General features: G+C 64.3%; 2 protein-coding genes across 2 annotated transcripts; both read left to right on the forward strand.

Moving 5' to 3' along the window:
• The first annotated feature begins 100 nt into the window (after positions 1–100).
• CNN2 (calponin 2) lies at positions 101–7,438 on the forward strand. Its single transcript, XM_026480865.4, has 7 exons — positions 101–231; positions 3,956–4,077; positions 4,495–4,561; positions 4,675–4,812; positions 5,486–5,602; positions 5,699–5,845; positions 6,403–7,438. The coding sequence occupies exons 1-7, from the start codon at positions 169–171 to the stop codon at positions 6,679–6,681; spliced, it is 933 nt and encodes a 310-aa protein (XP_026336650.1). The 5' UTR covers positions 101–168; the 3' UTR covers positions 6,682–7,438.
• A 1,305-nt stretch (positions 7,439–8,743) lies between these two features.
• ABCA7 (ATP binding cassette subfamily A member 7) lies at positions 8,744–25,803 on the forward strand. The gene is made up of 47 exons (XM_044377958.3): positions 8,744–9,094; positions 9,506–9,691; positions 9,780–9,873; positions 10,065–10,206; positions 10,290–10,402; positions 10,544–10,620; positions 10,970–11,050; positions 11,258–11,468; positions 11,551–11,690; positions 11,975–12,091; positions 12,336–12,503; positions 12,747–12,964; positions 13,117–13,293; positions 13,577–13,799; positions 13,884–14,105; positions 14,181–14,382; positions 14,648–14,758; positions 15,030–15,201; positions 15,496–15,627; positions 15,729–15,868; positions 16,076–16,213; positions 16,414–16,598; positions 16,684–16,756; positions 17,099–17,301; positions 17,516–17,576; positions 17,784–17,888; positions 17,967–18,121; positions 18,356–18,480; positions 18,557–18,652; positions 18,831–19,118; positions 19,324–19,356; positions 19,462–19,639; positions 19,720–19,889; positions 20,150–20,327; positions 20,559–20,674; positions 21,102–21,246; positions 21,339–21,462; positions 21,823–21,952; positions 22,024–22,144; positions 22,224–22,286; positions 23,331–23,437; positions 23,730–23,871; positions 24,205–24,339; positions 24,430–24,533; positions 24,749–24,841; positions 25,202–25,442; positions 25,533–25,803. Exons 2-47 carry the CDS (start codon positions 9,626–9,628, stop codon positions 25,683–25,685), a joined length of 6,468 nt encoding a protein of 2,155 aa, XP_044233893.3. The 5' UTR covers positions 8,744–9,094; positions 9,506–9,625; the 3' UTR covers positions 25,686–25,803.
• The last annotated feature ends 53 nt before the right edge of the window (positions 25,804–25,856 follow it).

The raw sequence follows: 25,856 nt of genomic DNA on the forward strand, positions 1-25,856 counted from the left end.
GGGCTCAGGAAGCGCGGGCCGCAGGAATCCGGCGCTTCCCGGCCTTATAAGGACATGTGCGCCGGGGGCCAATCAGCGGCGGGGGCGTGGCGCCCAGCCCCGCGCGTACCCCGCCGGCGCCCCGGCCCGGCCCGGCCCGTCCCGTCGCGTCCCGCAGCTCCGCCAGCCATGAGCTCCACGCAGTTCAACAAGGGGCCCTCGTACGGGCTGTCGGCCGAGGTCAAGAACCGGGTGAGTGAGGGGCGCGCCCCCGTGCCCGCCGGGCGAGGCCGGGACCCCCGCCAGGCTCCCCAGCGTGAGCCCCGGGAAGAGAGTGGCCCCCTCCCCCCTAACGTCTGGTGTGCCGGGGGCATCTTCCCCGAGGCTCCCTCAACTCCGGGGGAGCGGTCAGGTCTGCGGTCCGGCACCCCCAACATCGAGGGGCGGTTGGGTCTCACCCCTTCCTCCAGCCCTGTCGCGTCTGAACCCCCTCCCTCGCTCGCAGCCCCACAGCCCGCGGCCCCTCCAGCGCTACCAGGACTTGAGAATGCCCTGAGGGCCTGAGGGGACCCCGGCGGCCCCTTCCTCATTCCCTGGCCACACAAGCTTCAGGAGGGGAAGGGAGCGGGCCCTGCGTTGTTTTGAAAGGGTGTGGCCCCCCCACAGGAATTTCCCCACCTCTAACACCTGGGGGGGGGGACGGCACTGAGGGGGAAGTTGGAACAGAGGGGCTGCCCAGCTGCTCCCTGGTACCTTCTCTTTGTCCCCATCTGACAAAGTTAAAGCAACGACAAAGGGGTCTACAGGATGCTCGGGGCCCCCTGAATGTAACCCTAAAACCTGGAAGCACGGGATGAGGCCTGGGGGGCCACTTTTGAGAAAGCACTTGTTGATCTGGTCAGAGAGGGGCAGACACTGTGGAGGGTCACACAGCAGGGTCTGTCCTAGGGAAGGGGGAGCAGGGGGTGATCCCAGACCCAGGGAGATGTCCTAGGCCCGTCGCTCAAGGCCCTTCCAGCCGGAGGGGAGTTTGTCGTCCCTGCCCACCCTCGCTCCAGACACCTGGGAATGTGGCCCCACAGCCAGCAGCCCCCGGGAGCCTGCCTGGACATGTGGAAGGCATGGAGAGCCCTGCCAGCCCAGCCCCACACAGGCACCTGCCCCACTGGCACCCCGGGGGCCGCAGACTGGAGGGAGACCGCATGGCCTCTGTGAGTTCCCAGGAGCCTCCCTCCAGCCCCTAGACGGAAGGAGGCTGAGGCTTGAGGAACTGAGGCTCCAGAACCTTCCTTAAGCACAGTCTTCGCTCCAGCAACAATTGCATGGGGTGAACGTTTACACACCACCGCCGGTGCGGGCACGGGCATGCTGCCCCGCTCGATGCCAAGGAAGTTTAAGAGCCCCATGAGTTTGTACCTGGGGCTCAGAGATGTCCCAGCAGCTGCCCAGAATCACACAGCTTGTGGGCGGCCGAGTCAGGACTCGAACTGAGACCCGCTGCCTCCAGCGTCTGCGGGCCACCGGTCCTGGCAGGCAGCCCCTGCCTCTCCCCTGGGGCGGCAGGAAGTGGGTGGCACCCTGGCGGTGTGCAGGCAGCTTCCGCAGACCGAGTGGGATGGGGCATGCTGAGACCTGCTCTGTCTGGGATGAGCTCAGAAGGCTCCCCGTGACCGGCCCTCAGTTTGCAGGTCTGGAGAATGGGCAGGACAACGACTAGCTTGCCAGGGTCACTCGGGCCGCACCGGGATTGGAAGCCAGCTTCCTGTGGCTTGAAACCCACGCCTGTCCACTTTACCAGCTACTTCAAAGGGCGTTAAGACCTCTGGACCCCTCTGCTTGGCCCTGTGTGCCTCAGTTTACCCCTGGCTGGTTGGCATGAAGGCAGGCTGATGTCCACCGTGTCCCTGAGCAGTCATCGATTTCCGGCCGGCTGGGGGGTCTGGGGCTGTGGGAACAGCTGGTCCCGATTTAGCAGGGAGCCAACAGCTGCATTCCTGGCAGTTTGCGGTGAGGAGGAATGTGCTGAAGGCCGCTGGACAGTGTGGGGGGGTGTGCGGTGTGTGTGAGGGCGGCTGCTGCAGGCGGGGCTGGCCAGGACCCCGGCTTCCAGGAGCCACCAGGGACCCGGCCCAGCTGGGCAGGTGTGCCAGGTGTCCAGACGAGCCTCGAGCTCAGCTTCTCATTCTTCAGGGCAGGGCTGCAGGGCTGTGGGAACCAGGGGACGGGGGCGAGGGAGGGGTGGAGGATCAAGTTAGCCGGCCGGCCTCCCTGCCTTTGTCTCTGCGGCGCTTGGGTCAGCTTGGCCCTGATCCCAAGCTGCCATGGGGTTTACATGCAGGAACCAAGAGGTGGGGCCTGGTTCAGGAGGCCCTTGTACAAACAATTCCAAAAGTAGATGGGGAAGCTGAGGCACGGGGAAAGAACGGTGTCCATGGTCATAAGGGAGTCGGGAGCAGAGCTGAGAGTAGGCATTGGGTCTGCAGAAGGTGGCTCTGGGTTCCTGGTCCCCTGGTTGGGGCAGAAGGACAGGAAGGGAAGCATCCAGGGCAAAGATCTATGTGGGTCGAGAGCAGAAAGCCCACTGAACTGGACAGTCTGCAGCGGAACGGGGACTGGACTCAGCCTCATACCTCCCCTCTCCAGGAGCCGCCCTGGGGCTGACCGCGTCTGCCCACACCGCACACTGGCCTGGGTCTCCCTGACTTACAGGGGCTTCTCTGGGTCCCTGGCTTTCCTGGCCTTTGGTGCCCTGAGATGCTGCCGTTAGGAACAGGGTGTGTGTGTGTGTTTGTGGGTAATGGGTGTGCACCAGTGGGGGACCGTGAGCATTTTTATCCCACCCTCCAGGGACTGTGGAGACAGCACTGAGCTGGGGGGCAAAGTTCGAGGGTGGATCATATGAGCAAGGAGGGATATTGTATAAAGATAAAAGCTAGAAGGAAAATAAGACAGGGTGGGGGAGACAGCGGTATGAGGAGGGCTTCACAGCCGGGGTATTCAGGGAAGCCATCTCCAAGGAGGTGACCTTCAAGCTGGACTGGTGAGTGGATTGAAGGAAGGGACCCAGCCATGTGAACATCTGAGTCAGAAGTGACGTCTTGTGCAAAGGCCCTGTGGCAGTAACTGGTATGGTCAGTTGAAGGAACAGAGGAGGGTTTGGTAATTCCTCAGTATGCTAAACACAGAGTTACCACGTGACCCAGCGATTCCACTCCTAGATATATACCCACAAGGACTGAACCCTTGTACATGGGTGTTCATAGCAGTATTGTGCACAGTAACCAAAAGGTAGAAACAACCCAAATGTCCATCCATGGATGAACAGATAGACATGACGCGTCCATCCACACACGGGCACGTCCCTCGGCCGCGAACAGGAGCGCGGCGCCCACACGCGCTGCCCCAGGGACGGACCCTGAGCCCACGACGCTCAGGGAGGGAACCAGATGCAGAAGGCCCCGCGGCGTGTGAGTCCACGTGTGGGACACGTCCAGAGCAGGCTCCTCCACGGATGGGAAGGGGGTTAGAGGTGGCCGGGGGCTGGGGAGCAGGACGGGGAGTGACGGCTGATGGGGACAGGGTTTCTTTTGGGGTGATGGAATGTGCTGGAACTAGACCAAGGTGATGATTGCACAACATTGTGAGTGTATTAAAAACCACTGAACTGTTCACTTTAAAATGGTTAAATGGTAAACGTCACATGCATCTCACAGCAGTTTAAAAACAGCAGCGGAGAAGAGGCAGTTCTCTAGTGCAGGGAGCGTGAGGGGCCGAGGGGGCAGGTCCGCGGGAGGTTTGGTCCACTGAAGTAGCCAATCTGTGAGGGGGAGGGCGGGGGGGTGTCCACGCCCGTGAGTGTCCATGCTGGCGATGGGGAAGGGGAGGGCCGGCCGTGTGGGGTCTCTGCGTGAGCTCCCCAGGGCTTCTGGCCGGCGGCCCTGGGCTCACCCCATCCCTGTGCCCTCTGCCCCTCCAGCTCCAGTCCAAGTATGACCCCCAGAAGGAGGCGGAGCTCCGCAGCTGGATCGAGGGACTCACGGGGCTCTCTATCGGGCCCGACTTCCAGAAGGGTCTGAAGGATGGAATTATCCTGTGCACGTGAGTGCGTGTGCTGGTCGCCCTCTGGTCCTGCGCCCTGCAGTCACGCTCCGCCTGCTCGCTGTCCCAGCAACGGGTCTCGGGTCTTTCTTGTCTTCCGTCTCTTGTGTCACTGAGCACGAGAATCCTTACCTTCCATCCTCCCTGGAGTGGGAGAGCCTGTGCACTTCGCCGGGAGTGGGAATTCCTGGGTTCACCGCCCCCCACACCCCAGCCGTGGCGCTGACACCGGCCGCCATCGCTCCTGGGCCTCTGCTTCCTTGCGGGTGAAGCGTGCATCCCAGGAGGGGAAACTGAGGCCTGGAGAGGGCAGTGAGGCTGCTCGGGAAGGCATGGGTGTGGCCAAGGGTAGGATTAGTGTGTCGGGTCTCTGAGGTTCCCCTACACTGACGGAGGTTCCCCATGTGTGCTCCCCAGACTCATGAATAAGCTACAGCCCGGCTCCGTCCCCAAGATCAACCGCTCCATGCAGAACTGGCACCAGGTGAGGGGCTGGTGGCGGCACGAGCAGGGAGCGCAGGGAGCGCAGGGAGCGTGTCTGCCCGGCAGGGGGGCACGCCAGGGTCGCCTCACGGTCCGTCCCTTGCCTCCCCCCAGCTGGAAAACCTGTCCACCTTCATCAAGGCCATGGTCAGCTACGGCATGAACCCCGTGGACCTGTTCGAGGCCAACGACCTGTTTGAGAGCGGGAACATGACACAGGTGCAAGTGTCCCTTCTTGCCCTGGCCGGGAAGGTGAGGCCCGGAGAGAGGCAGCCACCCACCGGGGCCCCGCGCGGACGTCCGCGTGCATTTACAGGTGCCCCGGATTCATTCCCGCCCCGAGGCGCCGGGCACTTGGGCGTCAGTGGCGAACCGGGCAGCGTGCCCTTCACCAGCGCTCCGGGCCAGAGCCGGGCAGCTTGTCAGAGGCTGCAGCCTCAGCGGACATAGCGCCATCCGCCGGGGGCCTGAGCCGACACTGGGGTTCAGTCTTCAGTCACTTTCTTATAGATGATAAATCAGTTGTAAACTGTGAGAAGCAGCCGGAGGAAGGGGGAATCGGACCCATGTGTGGGGCCAGTGACCAGGGAGGGTTGGGACAGCGTTTCAGGAGGAGGGAACTGCCTGTCAATGGTGTTTTCAGGAGGACCCTGGGGAGGCCCCGTGGGGAGTGGAGGCGGGAGGACCAGGGAGGGGCGAGGGGCGGGGGCGGGTGTGGGGCGAGCAGGTGGGTCGCTGGAGGGTTGGGTAGCGGGAGGTGATGGAAGGAGGCAGAGGGTGGCTGGTGAGGACTCCTGTCCTGAGCTGTGCCCTGCGGTGCGATGGCGGGGCGGCAGGTGGGCCGGGGGTAAGTCGGAGCGCAATCCCCAGGGGATTGAGGGTTCCGGCTGCCCCTCCTTGATACTCCCAACACCCTCCCCTCCAGGCCAAAACAAAGGGGCTGCAGAGTGGCGTGGACATTGGCGTCAAATACTCAGAAAAGCAGGAGCGCAACTTTGATGATGCCACCATGAAGGCGGGCCAGTGCGTCATCGGGCTCCAGGTGGGCTCCTGTGGCCTCCAGCCGCGCCCCCCCAGTTCAGGGCCGGATCTAGGGCGGGGAGGGGCAGCCTGACCTCTCCTGCCCGCCTCCCCACAGATGGGCACAAACAAGTGCGCCAGCCAGTCGGGCATGACAGCTTACGGCACCAGAAGGCATCTGTACGACCCCAAGAACCATATCCTGCCCCCCATGGACCACTCAACCATCAGCCTCCAGATGGGCACAAACAAGTGTGCCAGCCAGGTGGGGCTCCCGCCCGGCCCCCCCAGCGTGCCACCCCCCGTGGTCTCCTCCGTGTCCCCGTGGGCGCCTCCCACTGAGAATCCCACACCGGGTCTGGCTCCTGCCTCTGGGCCTGTGGCTCCTCTGTCTCTGCTTCAGCTTGCTGTGTGTCCCCGGGGAAGTTACCGCCGGGCTCTGGGCCTCATTTTCCCTCAGAGGACTGGTATCCTGGTGTCTTGAGACCCTGCGATTCTCACTTCTCCTGCACGTTGCACGTATCCGTATAAGGGTCTTGGAACTCTCGGGCTCTCGGGGGACCTCGGCCCCAACCTGGGGAGCTTCCTGGCTGGCAGGGAGAGCTGGACCCAGCTGCCCCTGGGTCCCAGGGAGGGGGTCACTGGTCGTGGGTGTCCACCCAGCATAGAGGCAGAAAAGAGGGCGTCCAAGCAGGATGGGGAAGGACCCCGGAGCAGCTTGTGCTGAGGCCAGAGACAGCCGGGGATGGTGGGGGGATTTGGGCTCCCAGGGCCTCCCCCCTCATCTTGTTCCAGCCCTGACGCGCTCTCCGCCCTCTCCAGGTGGGCATGACGGCTCCGGGGACGCGGCGGCACATCTACGATACCAAGCTGGGGACGGACAAGTGTGACAACTCCTCCATGTCCCTGCAGATGGGCTACTCGCAGGGCGCCAACCAGAGCGGCCAGGTCTTTGGCTTGGGCCGGCAGATCTACGACCCCAAGTACTGCCCGCAAGGCCCCGTGGCCGATGGGGCTTCGGCGGCTGCAGGCGACTGCCCAGGCCCCGGGGAGGCCCCAGAGTACCCCCCCTACCACCACCAGGAGGAGGCAGACTACTGAGGCGCCCCGTGCGGGGTGTCTCCCCACATCGCTCCATGTGGTTTTTGGGTTCTTCTGTTTTCGTCTTGTTTTTCTCCTTGTCTGAGCGCTGCCAGCTGAGGGCTTGTGGGGAAGGGGTGAAGGCACATGCAGATCTGCGCGGGGTGGGGGCGCGTGCGGGCCGCAGATTTCCCAGCAGGCTTTGGGCTGAGCCGTGGGGGTTTGGGGAAAGAAACCGGGGCAGGGAGGGGACCAGCCCTGAATGGTTTCCGGTTGCCTCTCCTTCTCTTCCCTTTTCTCTGCTGATCAGTTTGTGGTTTCTGTACCCACAAGAGTTTCAGACAGTTGTAATGAAAGAAAAAAAGTTTTTTTGTTTTTTTTTTTTTGCAGGGCCGTGGTGGGGGGATGGTGGAAGGGGATGCTGGGAAGGAAGGAGGTCCCTTGGGAGAGGGCCAAGCCGCAGTCCGAAATATTTGAGGTCTTGTGAGGAACTGGATTTCTCTGGCCCTCTCAGACTCACCTGTGGCTCCCCCAGGGGTCGTGGAGAAACTGAGGCCCAGGCAGGACAATAGAGTTCTGAGTGGTCGAGGCAAAGCCAGCCCCCCACCCATCTTCCCGTACTTGTCCCCATTCCTCTCCTCCGCCAAGTACTGCACAGGGATCCCCACCCCGAGGTCCTCCCCGGGGACTGGCCCCCATCCAGGACCCTGGGATCAAGAGATAATGTGAAATGTAGACTGTGGACCAAAGGCAATAAAAACCTCTTTTTAGGAAGAAACTGCTGGTGGAGTTGGAGTCCGTTGTGGGGAGGGGTTTGGCTTGGATCCTGGTGAGGGGCCCCTGGGGCCCTGGAGCCCTGGGGTGGGGCAGCGGGCCAGCCTCTACCAGGTCCTCACAGCTGCCTTGGAGAAGCCGAAGCCCAGGGCGGGCAGGTGAGTGTGGGGTGAATGCAATGTGGGGTGAAAAGGAACTTGAGGGTCAGGACCTGGGGTGGGGGGAAGAGGCTGGACCTCCCTGCTGGTCGGAAAGGATCTCCCAGCCCCACAGACAGCTCTGGTGTCCAGCCTCCAGGCCTCTGCTTGTGCCATTCACTCAGACTGGAGTTGCCTGCCTGGCAAACTCCTATTCATCCCCAAAGCCCCAACACCAAAACCCCCTCCGTTTTCCACGCACTCCCCTCCCCCCCATACATCTCACCCTCCAGCTGCCTTCGGGGCTGCGGGTCCATACGCCTGTATCATCTTCACCTCGAGCTCCGGAAATCTATTCAATCATCTCGAATGGGTTCCAGAGGTATTCCTCAAAATGGTGTGACCCTTATGACCCAGGACTCTAATCTTAGAATGTCGTGGGCCCCCTGCCCCTCCTGCCATCGTCTGGCCCACTGTAGGACCAAAGGAATATTTGTGGGATGAACAAATGATGACCAGTCGAGCCCTCACCTTGCGGACGGACAAATGGGAGTCCCAGGGTCACGGAGCGAGTCTGGCTAGGATCCGGGTCCCCCAGGGGAGAGTGGACAGAAAGGGACCTCCGTTGGCAGAGAGCTGCGGCACGGCAGGAGGTTATGCAATGTGGGGAGACAGCCTGGCCGGCGTGTCCGAAGGTCGGCCCGCGTGGAGTGGGCCGACCACCCAGCGCCCCACGGTGACGCAGCAAGAGGAGAGCGGTTCCTTTAAGAAACCCGGCTCCTCAAGGCCTCCTCCCAAGGCGCGCGGGGCTTCCTGCAGGCCCGGCCTGTGAGTGGCGGGGACGGCAGCCAATAGTAGCGGGCGGGGGCGGGGCCGGGCGCGGCCGCAGGCCGCGGTGGTGAAGGCGGTCTATTTCTGGGGGCTTAGGGCCAGCTGCGGGAGACTCCTCTTAAAGGGGCCATGACCCCGGGCCGCTGTCGGGCGGAGGGAAGGCGGCCAGAGGTGGGGGCTGGAAAGGTGAGAGGGTCCCGTTGAGAGGCCGGCTCCAAGATTCGAGACTCGAGGATGCCGGGGTGCGGGGTAGGGGGGAGGGAGGCGCGTTCCCTGGGAATGAGGGGGTGAGGGCGGAGTGCAGACTCTCGCTCACCTTCGCTCCCCGCCCGCGACTCTCGAGCAGGAGCCTGGGCATTGGACGCAGCGGAGAGGGGCTTGCCAACGTGCACCTGCAGCCCCTCTGCCCGTTGGAGCTCCTACAAGCCCGGTGCCCCAGCTCCCAGCGGAGGGAAAGCAGGGCCGGCGGGGGGGTCCGGGGGTCCTGGCTCCTGGTTCCAGCTTCCTGCGTGGCCTGTGGGGCCGCCCGGCCTCAGTGCCTCTTCGGCACAACAACGCAGGAGGCCAGCGCTGGGCAGTTCCAGCCAAGGGGCGGCATCAGGAATCGCTGGTTCCAGGAGCCCACATCGCTGCCTCTTCTTACTCATCTTGGGAGCACGCGGTTCTTCCCAGCGACAAATAATACATGAGGGGTGGGTAGAGGGGGGCCCTGCCCCCAGCGGGGTGACGCGGCTTGTCCGTCTGGGGGCCCTGCTTCCAGCCAGGCGTGTAAAATGTTCAGCACGGTAAACACTTGGCCTTTGCCACTGGGCAAGAGCGGGGGCTGGGGGGATCCTGCCCACGGCCCGGGGTGAGGCGGGGGGCCAGGACCTGGAGGCCCCCGAGGGAGCTCAGGGTGGAGCCTGGTGACGAAGGAGTTGAACCGAGGCTCCTCCAGCTGAAGATTAGTTGATAGCTTTTTGGGCCCCCGCCCTGCAGGGAGCGACAGCCCAGGCAACCAATCAGGTGCGAGGACGGCTTCGGGCAGGGCTCGCATTGGCTCACTCCGCCCCCAGGGACAGCAGCGACCCTTTAATAAGTGCTTACTGTTTGGCTCCAAGCAGAGCTTCCAGGAACTGCACTATGGGGTAGAGGAATGAGGTTCAGAGAAGGTCAGGATTTGCCCGCGGCCACACAGCACGTCCTCGGCCTGATGCTCCGCCGTGGCTCTGTCCATTCCCACCATGGCCTTCTGGACGCAGCTAATGCTGCTGCTTTGGAAGAATTTCCTGTATCGCAGGAGACAGCCGGTAATGCCCGGACGGATGGGCCAGGGCGGAGGGGCCCGGGTGCCCCTCATTGTCCCCCACTCCCCCGCCTCTTCCGCCACTCTCCCAGGTCCATCTCTTGGTGGAGCTGCTGTGGCCGCTCTTTCTCTTCTTCATCCTGGTCGCCGTCCGCCACTCCCACCCCCCGCTTGAGCACCATGAATGTAAGCCCCCCAGGGACCAGTGTCTTTTTGTGTGTGTGAGGGGGGAGGTAGGCAATGGGCCACCCTATCCACAGGGGCCCCAATGAGCGTCAGCACAGACTGGGCACCCAATGAAAGTCCGAGTGAGCGTGCTGCGGGGGGTGAACACGGTGGAGATTCGGGCGAAGCTCCCCATGCCGGCATCCCCACAGGCCACTTCCCCAACAAGCCGCTGCCCTCGGCCGGCACCGTCCCGTGGCTCCAGGGTCTCATCTGCAACGTGAACAACACCTGCTTCCCACAGCCCACGCCCGCGGAGCAGCCCGGAGTGCTCAGCAACTTCAAGGACTCCCTGTGAGCCAGCGGCAATGGGTGCGATGGCTCCGGGGCACGGGGGGTGTCTGCCAGTCCCCACCTCCTGCTCCTTCTGTCCCCAGGGTCTCCCGGCTCCTGGTAGATGCCCGCACTGTCCTGGGGGGCCCTAGTGCCCACAGAACGCTGGCCAGCCTGGGAAAGCTGGCGCCAATGCTGAGAGCCGCAGGCAGAGCAGGTAAGGAGGCCAAGGGGCCCCTTGGCTGGGGAGGGGGTGCGTTCCGAGCCTCTATCTGCCCACCTGTGTAATGGGCACAGGGCGGGGCTGTCTCAGGCCAGGCTTTGCCTAACCTTGTGCTTCTGTGTGTTCTTCTGCCAGCCCAGCCTCAGCCGAGTGACCAACTGCAGGACCTACTACCCCTGACCACTGAGCTACTGGGGACGCTGCTTGGAGAGGTAAGATGGGGTGGGGTGAGACCAGGCTGACTCCGGGATGCTGCCCTCAGGAAGTCCCAGTGCTTCCCCGTCCTGGGGCAGGGTCCTCTGATTCCAGCTTCCAGGCCTTTGCCTGGGCTGTCCCTGGCACCTGGAGTGACGTTCCTTGTCCCGTTAGGGCCAGACAGGCTGTGTCTAGCATGCGTCCAGCCCGAGAGACTTGAACAAGTCCACGTGCCACGCAGCCTCCACTTCCCTGTTTGTAAAACAGGGTCTATGAGATTACAGACCACACGGAGCGTGGCAAAGTGCTTGACCGCTAGTGAGAGCTCCGCCAAGGTCGTTATTGCCCTTGTGTCTTTCTCCCCAGGGATCCCTGGGCTCTGTGCTGGACCAAGCCCAGAAGTCCGTGAGCAGCTTTGTGGACGCAGCAGCGGACCTGGCCCAGGAGGTAAGAGGCCCACTCATCCTCCACCCCAGCCAACAAACCGGAAGGGTAGGCTGCTTGCATGGGGAGGTGATGGGGCAGCCCGGGCATTTCTGGAGGGCTTGGGCAGAAGGGGAGAGGGAGAAGGTGCTCCTGGCAGGGTGCCTCCCCTTGTTAAGGCTGGTCACTGGCAGGGAGGGCTGCCAGCATCCTCCGGTGACCTCTCTCCAGCTCCTGGCGCTGCCCAGCCTGGTGGAGCTGCGGGCGCTGCTGCGGAGACCCCAAGGAGCAGGTGGACCCCTGGAGGCTGTATCAGAGGCCCTCTGCAGTGCCCGGGGGCCTAGCATCCCAGGGGGGCCCTCCCTCAACTGGTACGAGGTCAGCCACCTGAAGGAGTTGGTGGGGCGGGAGCCGGCACCTGCCCTACATGTTGACGGCCTGAGTGAGTGACTGACTCTGTTCCCAGCCTGGGAAGTGGGGCATTGGGAACGGGGGCAGGGCTTCATGGTGCCCCCCGCCCCCAGGCCCTGCCTGTGCTGAGCTCATGGGGTCCCTGGAAGTCCACCCGCTGTCCCGCCTGCTCTGGAGGCGTCTGAAGCCGCTGGTCCTGGGGAAACTGCTGTTTACACCCAACACCAACTTCACCAGGCAGCTCATGGCCCAGGTAGGGGCAGGAGTGGTCCTGGGCCCCTCCCTCCACCCAGGGAGCGTGGGCCAGGCCAGAGGGAGGGCCCTGCCCCGGGAGGCTTCCTGAGATGGGGTGTGGAAGCAGAGTTTTGGAGAAGTTAGGGTGTGCCAGGTTGCAGGTAGAGGGACAGCGTGTGCCAGGGGTCAGAGGCACAGTGGAGCAAATCGGGAGAGGCGGGGGGAGGTGGGCAGGTCCTCGGAGGAGGGGAGTGTCCTGAAAGGGCTGGCCTGGCATTTCTCTTGGTGCCCCCCCCACCACAGGTGAACCGGACCTTCCAGGAGCTGGCTCTGTTGAAAGACATCCAGGAGGTGTGGGGTACACTGGGACCCCAACTGTTCAACTTCCTCAATGACAGTACGAACATGGCGATGCTGCAGGTGGGTCCATGGCCTCCCTGGGCTCATCGTCCCTGCCCAAGATGTGGGCAGAGTGCAGGGCAGGGCCTCCTGAGCAAGTGTGTGGAGGCGGGTTGTAGAGTCCAGGGTGCGGACAGTCCCCAGGAATGAGAAGAGAGGAGTGACACGGTCCGGAGTGTCCCATGCAACCCCCTCCTCCCTGCCCCTCCCCTCCCCTCCCTTCCCCTCCCCAGAGGCCCCATGCAAAACCCCCCTTCCCCCCCAGAGGCTCCTGCAAGCTCAGGACAGAGGAAGGAGGCTGCCGGGATCCCGAGGCCAGGCCCAGACCAAGGCCCTCCTCGCCTTTCTGGATCCCCGTGGGGACGGCTACAGCTGGCAGGAGGCCCATGCTGATATGGACCACCTGGTGGGCATGCTGGGCCGTGTGATGGAGGTGAGGGGCCATCTGCTTGGGAGCTCTGTCAGCCGGGTAGGCAGGGCCTGACCTGTGGTGATCCGAGGGCAAGGAGGGGAGCCCAGGGAGGGAGACCAAACTGGGGCAGCGCCCCATCCTAGGGAAAGCCTGAAGACGGACGGAAATATGACGGAGTTGGGCTCCGAGGAAGAAGCACTGCCCGGATGCCGAGGTTCGGGGGGGACCCGGGCATCTAGGACCCACGTGCGGGCCCTTCCCCAGTGTGTGACCCTGGACAAGCTGGAGGCAGCTCCCTCAGAAGCTGCCCTGGTGGCACGGGCGCTGGAGCTGCTCGCAGAGCACCGCTTCTGGGCCGGCATCGTCTTCCTGGGACTGGAGGAACCTCTGGACCCCGCACAGCTCGCAGGCCGCGGCCACGTGCGAGTCAAGATCCGCATGGACATCGATGCCGTCACGAGAACCAATAAGATCAGGGACAGGTGGGGGCGGGGCCAAGTGTGGGAGCGGGACTGGGGGGCCATCCTGCCTACGGAGACCGTGATACGTGGAGCCCGGGCCTCCGTAGACCAGGGGGGTCTACGGTGGGTGGGGCCGGGCTTCTCCCGGCAGCAGACCGCTCTACCCCATGCAGGTTCTGGGAACCCGGCCCGGCCGCTGACCCCCTGACTGATCTGCGCTACGTGTGGGGCGGCTTCGTGTACCTGCAGGACCTGCTGGAGAGCGCGGCCGTGCGCGTGCTCAGCGGCACCGAGCCCCCGGCCCGCCTCTACCTGCAGCAGATGCCCTACCCCTGCTACGTGGATGATGCGTGAGCGCGCGCCCCCACCCACTCCCCCAGGCCGCAGGTCTCAGTCTGGGACCGCGGCTCTGGCTCCCCGGGGAACATTTCCATGGCGTCCAGGTCCCTGGTTTAGAAGGAGCACTCCCTGTGACCGCGAGCGGGAGGGTGTGGGGTCCCTGGGCGCAGGGACTGGACTGTGCTGACACCTGGGACCCTAAAGCCGGAACAGGGATCTCAGGTGCCAGCTGTCCCACCGGTTGGGGGCGGCCTGGGGTCTCTGGCCTCCACCGCAGCTGGCCCCCTGCCTCAGGTTCCTGCGCGTCCTGAGCCGGTCGCTGCCGCTCTTCCTGACGCTCGCCTGGATCTACTCGGTGGCGCGGACCGTAAAGGCGGTGGTGCGCGAGAAGGAAACGAGGCTGCGGGGCACGATGCAGGCCATGGGGCTCGGCAGCGCAGTGCTGTGGCTCGGCTGGTTCCTCAGCTGCCTGGGGCCCTTCCTCCTCAGCGCGGCGCTGCTCGTGCTGGTGCTCAAGGTGGGCCTACGACAGCCCTTCCGCGAGCTGAGGGCGCCCCCCGCAAACCCGGGAGCCTGCCCGAGCCGTATCTGCCTCTTGCAGCTCGGGGACGTCCTTCCCTATAGCCACCCGGCCGTGGTCTTCCTGTTCCTGGCGGCTTTCGCCGTGGCCACCGTGGTGCAGAGCTTCCTCCTGAGCACCTTCTTCTCCCGTGCCAGCCTGGCAGCCGCCTGCGCAGGCCTCGCCTACTTCCTCCTCTATCTGCCCTACGTGCTGTGCGTGGCCTGGCGGGACCAGCTGCGTGCGGGGACTCTTGTGGCCGCGGTGAGACTCGGGCCGGGCCAAGGGCGGGGCTTGCTCAGCTGGGCCCACGCACTGACGCACCTGCCCCCACCGCAGAGCCTTCTGTCTCCCGTGGCCTTCGGGTTCGGCTGCGAGAGCCTGGCGCTGCTGGAAGAGCAGGGTGAAGGCGCCCAGTGGCACAACATAGGCACCGGGCCTGCGGCTGATGTCTTCAGCTTGGCCCAGGTCTCCGGCATTCTGCTGCTTGATGCTGTGCTCTACGGCCTTGCCACTTGGTACCTGGAAGCGGTCTGCCCAGGTGGGCCCTAAGGCTGGGGTAGGGACTTCTCGGGCACACCTGCAGAGGGAGGCTGGGCTGAGGGGCCGTTTGGTACCCGGAGGCCATCAGAGGTGAGAGGGTGGGGCTTCCCGGCATCCAGACACAGGTGGCCGCACTGGAGGGATGGCCAGAGGCAGGCAGATGGGGTCTCCTGCCGGGATGCCCTGACCCCAGGCGTATGGCCAGAAGCTGGCACACTCCAGGGCGATGGGCTCAGGAGGTAACTGAGCACTGCTCCCCCCAGGCCGGTACGGGATCCCCAAACCGTGGGACTTTCCCTTTCGGAGAAGCTATTGGTTTGGACCTCGTTCTCCCAAGGGTTCCTCCCCAGCTCCCACCCCGAAGGACCCAGAGGGTGAGGCACAAGGAGACCTAACAGCCGCTGCTCTGTCTGTATCCCCCAAGTCCGCCAAAGACCCAGCATCCTGAGATCCCAATCCTCTGGATAGCTCCATCTCCCCGGGCTCCCCGGGGCGCCCCTGATCCCTATAGACCCCAGCCTGAGAGGTCACTGACTCCACAGACCAGCCTTCATGGCCTCCCGGGTCCCCCAGACCCCCCCAGACCCCTGCACCCCTCACCCCCCTCAAAGAGCTCCCACGGTTAAACCTGCCCTCCTTCCGCAGTGCTGATGGAAGAGGTATCACCTGACCTGATTCTGGGGGTCTCCATACGGGGCCTGGAGAAGCGCTTTCCTGGCAACCCGCGGCCAGCCCTGCGCGGGCTCAGCCTGGACTTCTACCGGGGCCAGATCACCGCTTTGCTGGGCCCCAACGGAGCTGGCAAGACGACGACGCTGTGAGCAGCTGGCCCGCTCCTGATTCCCCACCCCCGGGGTTCGGCTTGCACATCTGCTCAATGGGGAGGCATCTGGGGTCTCTACAGTGGGGACGGGACCCCCAGTTCCTTCTGGGTACACAACACAGATAATCATGTTCTCTGAGCCTCTGTTTCCCTCCTCTGTAAAGTGGGGACATAATACACCTTTGGTCCGGCAGATACTAGGTGCCCTTTAAGTGCCTTTGCCCCTTCTCTGGGGGTCTCCGTTTCCTCTTCCGAAGGGCAGCTGCTCTGAGACCCCTTCATCCTTAGGTCCATACTGAGTGGCCTCTTTCCACCCACCCGGGGCTCCGCCTGCATCCTGGGCCACAATGTCCAGTCCAGCATGGAAGCCATCCGGCCCCACCTGGGCGTCTGCCCGCAGTACAACGTGCTGTTTGACATGTGGGTCTTGGAGGGCCTGGGGTACAGCGTGGAGGAGTGGGGGCTGGGTGCTCCTGGGACCCTGCCTGCCACGATGGCCACTGTGTTCGCCATGGCTGCAGGCTGACTGTGGACGAGCACATCTGGTTCTATGGGCGGCTGAAGGGTCTGAGTGCAGCTGCTGGACGCTCTGAGCAGGCCCGTCTGCTGCAGGATGTGGGTCTTGTCCCCAAGCGGGCCACGCAGACACGCCACCTCTCTGGTGAGCCTGGGGAGGAGCCTGCATGTCGGTACACATGAGGCTGGGAGGGGGGGTTGAGATGTTATCCTGAGGGTGGAGTGGGGCCAGAGGAGACACCAGATTTGGGGGACCCAGAGGGTGGGGAAAGGGGCCCAGAGAAGGACAGCAGCCCTGCCCAAGACCAGGGGGGAGGGTCGTGCTGGGACGCCTACCCCCGTCTCTGCCCAGGTGGGATGCAGAGGAAGCTTTCAGTGGCCATCGCCTTTGTGGGTGGCTCCCAAGTCGTCATCCTAGATGAGCCCACAGCTGGTGTGGACCCTGCTTCCCGTCGCAGCATTTGGGAGCTGCTGCTCAAATACCGGGAAGGTAAGAGTTGGGGGAGGCACAGGTTCCCCTAGATTCTGTTTCAGGGGCCAGAAAGTTTCTGATGAGGAAGTGCTTGGAATAGGGTTTTGAGGGATGGATAGGAGTTTGATGCATGGGGCAGGTAACTCCTGGCAGAGGCCACAGCTTGGGCAAAGACCTCGTGCCCGGATAGTATATGCAGCTTGGTCCCCACTGCCCAGGTCGCACACTAATCCTCTCCACCCACCACCTGGATGAGGCAGAGCTGCTGGGAGACCGCGTGGCTGTGGTGGCAGGAGGCCGCTTGTGCTGCTGTGGTTCCCCGCTCTTCCTGCGCTGTCACCTCGGCTCCGGCTACTACCTGACGCTGGCAAAGGTTCCCCCGTCCCTGGCTGCCAGCAGCAAGGTGAGGGCTGGAGCTGACTTCTGACCCCCAACCGCCAAGGCTCCAGCCCCAGCGGCCATGGCAGCCGGTGCCCTTCTGCCCGCAGGGGAACCCTGGCTTGGAGGATAGCATGGATGCCGGGTGGAAGAGGGAGCCGGGCGGCCAGGGCAGCGCAGCCGGTGAGACCTGGCGGGGCAGGGCCCTTTCAGAGGGCCAGGGTAGCGGGCTTCATGACTCCTAACTGGACCCTTGACCTCTGACCCTGAGTTGAACCCGAATCCCGGCCCCTCCCTTTAACCCAGCCTGGGCTGAGCTCACACACAACCCTCCCGCTGACCTCTGACCCCATGTGGATTTGGGGCCTGACCTCAGATCACACCTTGCCCTCCGGTGCCTCACCCTAATCTCCCCTGGCTGCAGAGACGGGCTCCCAGGGGCCAGCCGCACCCCTTCCCAAGGGGACCAGGCTGCCTGCTGCGCCAGCGCCCTTGACGCAGCCCCCCCCGCCCCCGTCCACCCAGGTGCCCCCGGGCTGCTGTCCCTTGTGCAGCAGCTGGTGCCCGGGGCGCGGCTGGTGGAGGAGCTGCCGCACGAGCTGGTGATGGCGCTGCCCTACAGCGGTGTGGCGGACGGCAGCTTCGCCAGGCTTTTCTGCGAGCTGGACCAGCGGCTGGCGGAGCTGGGGCTGCTCGGCTATGGGATCTCTGACACCAGCCTCGAAGAGGTGCGGCAGCCGAGGGAGGGCTGCCTGGAGGCGGCAGCCTTGGGAGGATGAGGACAGCCTGCTTAGGGGCGGCAGCACATCCCAGGGAGGGGAGGGGCCCCTGCGGAGGGCCGGAGGCGGGGAGTCTCTTGGGGTCGCCTGGGGACCCACGGTATCTTAGGGGTGGGGGCTCTCTGCTGTGGGGTCCCAGGCTGGGTGCCTGCTGTTTCCCCAGATCTTCCTGAAGGTGGTGGAGGGCCGTGCTGTGGACGCGGACCCGGAGGACGACAATGCAGGTCCCTGTCCTTGCCTCCTGACCCTGGTCCAGAGTCAGACCTGACTTCAGGCCAAGTCCCCATCCTTGCTGGAGTCTGGCCCAAGGCAGAGCCTGGACCTCCACCCCTGATTCCCAAACCCCTCTGTCTGTGACCCTTGACCTTAATGCAGACCCTAATCTGAACGGTAGCCCTCGAACCTGACCCCAGCCCCTGCCGGCCCCACAGATAGTGGCCACAAGCGGCACCTGGGCACAAGCAACGCTCGCCCAGATGTGACCACACGGCTCAAGATCCTGCCAGAGGAGCCCGTCCTGGAGAACGGGGAGCTTGGTGAGCTGTCCCGCCCTGAGCCCAGGGACCCCTCCCAGTCCGCCACCGCGCGAGCACTGACCCTTCCATCCCCTGCAGCTCTGTCTGCCCCGGAAACACAGGCCTTGCGGGGCTCTGGGCCAGACACCGCGGGCCGCGTGCAGGGCTGGGCGCTGACCTGCCAACAGCTCCGGGCCCTACTTCTCAAGCGCTTTCTGCTTGCCCACCGCAGTTGCCGTGGCCTGTTTGCACAGGTGAGGGGGGCTGGGCCCAGAGAGTGCATGGGAGACCATGGCTGCCTGTTCTCTGCTCTTGTTACCCACTCAGGGGCCTAATTTGACTGGTTAACCCCAGAAGTCTCCCCCAACCTGAACACCTGTATTGAGAGTACTGGGGAGCCATGGATGGTTGTAGAGCAGGAGCAAGGAAGGACACTGGCAAGCCTGGAGGGGAGGGCAGGGAGGGCGGCTGATGGGCCTGTGCTTCAGATCGTGCTGCCTGCCCTCTTCGTGGGCCTGGCGCTGGTGTTCAGCCTCATCGTGCCTCCTTTCGGATACTACCCGGCGCTGCAGCTCAGTCCCGGCATGTACGGTGCCCAGGTGTCCTTCTTTAGGTGGGTACGGACGAGAGGGGGCTGGGGGCCAGTGGGCCGGGGGCACAGACCTGACTCTGAGCTGCCCCCCACACAGTGAGGACGCCCCGGGGAACTCAGAGCGTGCCCACCTGCTGGAGATGCTGCTGGCGGAGGCGGGACTGGACGCCCACCTGCAGAACAGCTCCGCCAGGTGGGGGCCCGCCTGACCCTTGTCCCTCTCGGGCCTCAGCTCGTCCATCTGGGCCCTGGCCGGTGGGCCTTGGGGGGTGTTTGGAGCATCCCCATGCCCGCCTGGGAGCTGGAGCGCGCCCGTCCCTGAGCCCGTGTGAGTGAAGTGCCGAGCCCTGCCCCCGGCCCTGCCCCCGCAGGACGCCTGAGTGCACACCGCCCGCCGTCTGCCGGTTTTGGGTGCCTGAGGTGCCTGTGGACGTCGCTGAGGTCTTGGCCAGTGGCAACTGGACCCCGGAGTCTGCGTCCCCAGCCTGCCGGTGCAGCCAGCCTGGTGCCCGGCGCCTGCTGCCCGACTGCCCCCCAGCGGCTGGTGGCCCCCCCCCGGCCCAGGCGCTGGCCAGCTCTGGCGAAGTGGTGCAGAACCTGACGGGCCGGAACCTGTCTGACTTCCTGGTGAAGACCTACCCGCGCCTGGTCCAGCGGGGGTGAGCCGCCGGCCGGACTGTTTGCCTGGCTGTCACTTGGGCCCCTGAACGGGGAGGTCGGGGCGGGTACCCAGCCGGGGGCCCTGGGCTGGGGCCTCCCCTCATCTCACCTGTCTCCCCCGGCGTCCCAGCGTCACTCACTGACTCTGTCCCACCCACATCCACCTCACGCTGGCCTCCGCCTTTCTGTCTGTCTGTCCCACAGCCTGAAGACCAAGAAGTGGGTGAATGAGGTCAGGTGAGGAGGGTCCCATTCCCGTGCCTCTGCCTGCCCGCTCGGGGGCTTGCCCGCCCCACGCTCCCGGGCCTCCACCTGCTTCCCCCTGACCCCACCGCCCCACAGGTATGGGGGCTTCTCCCTGGGGGGCCGAGACCCAGGCCTGCCCTCAGGGCAGGAGGTGAGCCGCTTGGTGGACGAGCTGCGGGTGCTGCTGAGCCCCCCACCCGGCGGGGCCCTCGACCGCATCCTGAGCACCCTCACAGCCTGGGCTCATGGCCTAGACACAGAACACAGCCTCAAGGTGGGACCAGGGCCGTGGGCAGCTGGCTGGGAGGGGCAGGTCCAACGCCAGCACCCTGACCCTTGGCTCTGACCCCCCAGATCTGGTTCAACAACAAGGGCTGGCACGCCATGGTGGCCTTTGTCAACAGAGCCAACAATGCCCTCCTCCGCGCCCGGCTGCCCCCGGGCCCTGCCCGCCGTGCCCACCGCATCACCACGCTCAACCACCCCCTGAACCTCACCAAGGAGCAGCTGTCTGAGGCCGCACTGTGAGTGCCTCTGTCCTGCCTGGGCGCGTCCTCCCTGCCCCAGCTGCCCTGCTCTCATGGGCGGAGGGAGCTAGAACGGCACTCCGCCCCGCTCTTGCTGTGCGTACAGGCCCGGCGAACGGGACGCCACCAGGCTCAAAGGGTTCCAGGCTCCCCCGGCAGCGCACGTGCCCCAGCCCATCTCCCCGACCAGCCTGTGGACCTTTGTCCATCAGGGGTGGGCAGCGTTCTCTGAACAGCTCCTGCACCCTTGCCCACAGGATGGCCTCCTCGGTGGACGTGCTTGTCTCCATCTGTGTGGTCTTTGCCATGTCTTTCGTCCCAGCCAGCTTCACCCTTGTTCTCATCGAGGAGCGCGTCACCCGGGCCAAACACCTGCAGTTTATGGGGGGCCTGCCGCCCACTCTTTACTGGCTCGGCAACTTTCTCTGGGACATGGTGCGGGGAATGCTTAGAGGGGTGGGGGTCCGGCCACCTCTCACCACTGCCCCTTTCTGGCCCCTTCCGATCAGGCCCTTGTCCAGGATGGCCTGGGTGAAGTCTTGGGGATGGTGGGAGACTTCGTGTCCTGCTACCGGAAACACAGGGAGGTTGGGATGGGGCGCAGGGATGAGGATGGCAGTTCCCGCCCTTGCAGACTGATGGCCGTAACTACCGTCTCCAATGCAGTGTAACTACTTGGTGTCAGCGTGCATCGTGGTGCTCATCTTTCTGGCCTTCCAGCAGAAGGCATACGTGGCCCCTGCCAACCTGCCTGCCCTCCTGCTGCTGCTACTGCTCTATGGGTGAGGCCTCCCCAGCCCCTCAGAGCCGACTCTTACCAACTGCCTTATGCCAACACCTAATACTGTTGAGGGACGTGGGACTCTGGACCAGCTCCCCAGGAGAGAACATGGAGGTCGGAGGCCATCCCAAGCGCAATCTAATTTAATGGTGTGCTGAGGTGGCCTTAAAAGCTCATCTTCTCACGGAGCACCTGGTCAGCTCAGTTGGCACAGTGTGCAACTCTTGATCTCGGGGTTGGGAGTTTGAGCCCCACATTGGGGTAGAGTTTACTTAAAAAACAAACAAACAAACAAACAAAACGCCCCTCTTGTCTTGACTCACGTTAAGAGGCCCACGGCAGGGACGATGGGAGGGGAGGTCTGTCCTCCTCTTAGGGCTACTCACCTGCTGTCAGGTGGTCACCCGGTGCCTCCTGTTGCCCCTCAGCTGGTCGATCACGCCGCTCATGTACCCAGCCTCCTTCTTCTTCTCCGTGCCCAGCACGGCCTACGTGGTGCTCACCTGCGTCAACCTCTTTATTGGCATCAATGGCAGCATGGCCACCTTCGTGCTCAAGCTCTTCTCTGACCAGGTGGGGCCCTGCAAGTCTGGGCCTCAGGCTGGGACTGGGTTGGGCGTTGGCCTCAGCCCCTGATCCACCTCCCTCTTCCTGTCCCTGAGCAGAAGCTGCAGGAAGTGAGCCGGATCCTGAAACAGGTCTTCCTTATCTTCCCCCACTTCTGCCTGGGCCGGGGGCTCATCGACATGGTGCGGAACCAGGCCATGGCTGATGCCTTCGAGCGCTTAGGTGAGAACTTCCCTCTAGGTGAGGGAGTGCCAGCCAAGTCAGTTACACAGGGTAGGGACAAACAGCAGCCCCCAGGAAGAGAACCAGAGGTCTTAGGTGGCCCCAAATTTGGGTCAAGTTAGAAGTACCGCAAAGCAGCCATAAAAGCGAGTTCTGTCTTGGGTCGTATCACAAGAGGTCTAAGGCCCTAAATAAGGGAGATGGGGATACCACTGTTTTCTATACCAATTAGAGCTCAGTTGAGTGGCCCATCCAGTTCTTGGTCCTTTTCCTTAAGAACCCAAGGTGACCTGGGTGGGGAGGGGCCCAGAAACCAAGCCCACACCCCCCGTGACCTAATTCCTCCTTCCATCATCACAGGAGATGGGCAGTTCCAGTCACCCCTGCGCTGGGAAGTGGTTGGCAAGAACCTCTTGGCCATGGTGGTACAGGGGCCGCTCTTCCTCCTCTTCACGCTCCTGCTGCAGCATCGCCACCGCCTCCTGCCACAGTCAGTGGGGCCTGGGGGAGGGTGGGAGGGCTGGGGCTGGGGCTGGGCGTCACTGACATCTCCGTCCTCAGACCCCAGCTGAGGTCGCTGCGCCCCCTGGGGGAGGAGGATGAGGACGTGGCCCGAGAGCGGGAACGGGTGGTCCAAGGGGCCACCCAGGGGGACGTGTTGGTGCTGAGAGACCTGACCAAGGTGGGTGCAGAGGGCGGGGCTGGGCAGCTCCCCCCGGCCCACCCCCCTTTCTCAGGGACCTGAACTCCCCTCCCCCCAGGTGTACCATGGGCAGAGGACACCAGCCGTCGACCGCCTGTGCCTGGGGATCCCCCCTGGTGAGGTGAGAGCCCAGGGCAGAGGTCCCGGTGCAGGAGCAGTGAGAGGCTGCCCCACTGTGTGCCCACAGCCCTTTACTGAACACCTACTGTGCGCCCGCTCCCTTTAGTGAATACCTACTGTGCGCCTGCTGCCCTTTAGCGAACAGCTGCCTTGTGCCGCTGTCTTTTATTGAGCAACTACTGACTGCCAACATTTGAGTTCCTATTTTGTGCCAGCAAACATTCAGGAAACACCTACTGCATGCTTCCATTTATTGAGACCTATTGTGTGCAGGAGGGATTCGTAAGCTCCTACGGAGACAGAGCAAATTATTATCGAGCACCCACGGGGCGCCCACACACGTGCCCGTAACCTTAGTCAAGCTCCTATTATGTGTCAACATCTGAGAACCAACTGTACTGCTAGACCTGTAGGAGAGGTGTCGGCTGTCACCTTAGTGATGACCGACTTCCGTCAAGCAGTAACGGTACTTACTGAGCCCGTCGTATGCGTACCTGTATCAAGCACTGCCCACAGCCAACATGGATCAGGCACATACCCTGTACCAGTTCGCGTTCGAGCAACCGCTGTGTGCACACGGCGTGCTGAGCGCCATGTCTCGGCCAGCGACCGGGGCCAGCACACACCTGCAAACAAGGGGGGGGAGTGTTAGTTAGCGCTGGCTGCCGTCCTTGTTTCTCCAGCGCCTCCTCTCCACCTTGGGCTGCCCGCACCCAGCCTGCATACTCCGTGGGGGCCTCTCTTAGGTCCCTGAGTGTCGGGAAATTCGGAAAGCTCCTGCCTCGCTCTTTATGGAGCCCTTGTTGTGTATGAATTTTACGAGATACCTACTGGGTGCTAGAATTGATTAAATACATCCCACATGCCAACAACCATTTCCTGCTAAGCGACAGCTTGACGCCTACCTACTCACCCCCAGTATCTGTCCCGGGGTCCCCCTCACTCACAGCCCTCCTGCAGACACTGGGAAACCCACCCTGGGGATTAGTGGCACTGGGACAGGGATCTGAGACCTTGCTGAGTGCCATCGATGGGGTACCCACAGTGTTTCGGGCTGCTGGGAATGAACGGAGCAGGGAAAACGTCCACATTTCGCATGGTGACTGGGGACACACTGCCCAGCAGTGGTGAGGCCATGCTGGCAGGCCACAGGTGAGGGGGCTCGTTCGGGGGCAGGGGTGGAGCTGGCCCCAAGCCCTCGTTCGTCCCCACCCCGTACTCTCCTGCTCAGGGACTGTGCTTCACCAGCACGGGCAGGTTGGGCTGGCCCTGAGACCCAGTGCCCCCACAACACCACAAATGGACTGGGCCCTGAGACACCCCCTACCCCTGTCTCTTACCATAGTGGTCCAGGGTGGGTGGGACCTGAGGCCCTTGTTTGCCCCCACCCCCAGCATGGCCAGGGGCTGGCCAATTCCCTGAGTCCTCTGTCCCCCACCCCCAGCGTGGCCCAGGACCCGACCGCTGCACACCGCCACATGGGCTACTGCCCTCAGTCGGACGCTATCTTCGAGCTGCTGACCGGCCGTGAGCACCTGGAGCTGTTCGCGCGCCTGCGTGGTGTTCCGGAGGCTCAGGTTGCCCAGGTGACCCCCCACCCTGGGATCGCAGCGCCGCCCTGGCTCTCCAGGTCCCCCTGGCCACCTGTACCGCGCCTGCGGCCCCCCAGCTCCTACACTCTGTGGGTCCAGCGCAGGCTGCACGCGCCCCCTTCCTACCGCACCTGACTTTCCCGGTTGCGATCCCCCCCACTCTGGCCTTGGCCTCACCTCCCGCTGAAGGCTTCGCGCTCCTCTGCCCCGGGCCAGGTCCCGTCCCTCATTCATCCTGTCTCCGCCCCCCTCGTTTACCTTCCCCCTTCGTCGGCCCAGTGCCCCCCACGCCCACTGCCCCGCTCTCTCACTCCGTCCGCCCCGCAGACAGCGAGCTTGGGCCTGGCGCGCCTGGGGCTCCCGCAGTACGCGGACCGACCCGCAGGCACCTACAGCGGAGGCAACAAGAGGAAGCTGGCGACGGCGGTGGCGCTGGTGGGGGACCCGGCGGTGGTCTTTCTGGTGAGTGGGGGCGGGGCCGGGGCGGGGCCGGGGCGGGGCCTGGGGGGAGGCAGGGGCTCGGCTTACGGCACGCCGCCTGCACCCCCCAAGGACGAGCCGACCACTGGCATGGACCCCAGCTCCCGGCGCTTTCTCTGGAACAGCCTCCTGGCCGTCGTGCGAGAGGGCCGCTCCGTGGTGCTTACGTCACACAGGTGGGGGGCGCAGGCTGCTCGCGGGGAGGTGGGCCCGGGCCCGGCGAGAGGCTGCAGAGCACGGGGACACAGGAGACAGAGCGGCCCTGACATGTGGGAGGAGGACACCGGCTCTTGGGACGGAGGGGTCTGGGCTCGGTGGGAGTGTCCGGGCCTGCGGGGTGAGGGTCCCCGGCCTGGCAGCGCAGGAGCTGACGGCGCTGGGCTCCCGACAGCATGGAGGAGTGCGAGGCTCTCTGCACGCGCCTGGCCATCATGGTGAGCGGGCGGTTCCGCTGTCTGGGCAGCGCGCAGCACCTCAAGAGCAGGTGAGGGCGGGACCAGAAGAGCCACCGGACGCAGGGCCACTGAAGCCAGATTGGCTCTGGCGTAAGGGGAGGCGAGGACCGTGGACTGTGGGGCAGACGTGACGTAGGGAGTGGGGCGGGACCAGCATGGGTACAGGAGGTGGCTCCAGGGGCAGAAGTAGCTGGGGGCCGGAGATCGGCCTAGGGGCGGGGCCTGGGGAGGGGTGAGCCTATAAATGGGCGAGGACGCGCAACCCGACGGGTCGGAAAGGGCCGGGTGTTGGAGTCAGGACCCGAAGTGAGCGGTAGGGTGGCGGGGACGGGTGGTGGGGCAGCGCGGGCCTTGAGCGTGTCCAGCAGACCCGGACCCGCCCATCCCAGATTTGGAGCCGGCCACACGCTGACCCTGAGGGTGCCCGCAGCGCGGTCCGAGTCGGCGCTGGCCTTCGTGGGGGCGGCGTTCCCGGGGGCCGAGCTGCGCGAGGCGCACGGCAGCCGCCTGCGCTTCCAGCTGCCGCCGGGAGGGCGCTGCGCCCTGTCCCGCGTCTTTGGAGAGCTGGCGGCGTGCGGGGCGGAGCACGGCGTGGAGGACTTCTCCGTGAGCCAAACCACGTTAGAGGAGGTGACCGCAGCGCCTGGATGGAGCTGAGGATGAGGTGGGCTGAGGGCCAGGCTCTGGGGCTGACGCCCCCCTCTGGCCGCCCACCCCTAGGTATTCTTGCACTTCTCCAAGGACCAGGGGATGGAGGACGACGACGACGAGCAGGAGGCCGGAGTGGGGGCAGGCCCTGCGCCACGCCCACAGCACCCCAAACTCATCACTGGGTTCCTGGAGGACCCCAGCACGGCCGAGACAGTCCTCTGAACCTTCCTCATCGGACGGATTGGTGGGAGATGCTGGGAGGGCAGGGGCGCGGCTGGGACCCAGGCTCTCAGAGGATCCATTGCCCTGGAGGAAATAATAAAGAGAATTCATGGCATGAAACTGTGTGTCCCTGCGTCAGGCTGCGTGTATGCCCCAACACGGCTCTCCTCT

This window comes from Ursus arctos, unplaced genomic scaffold (genome assembly GCF_023065955.2).
Source record: "Ursus arctos isolate Adak ecotype North America unplaced genomic scaffold, UrsArc2.0 scaffold_14, whole genome shotgun sequence".
Lineage (NCBI taxonomy): Eukaryota > Metazoa > Chordata > Mammalia > Carnivora > Ursidae > Ursus > Ursus arctos.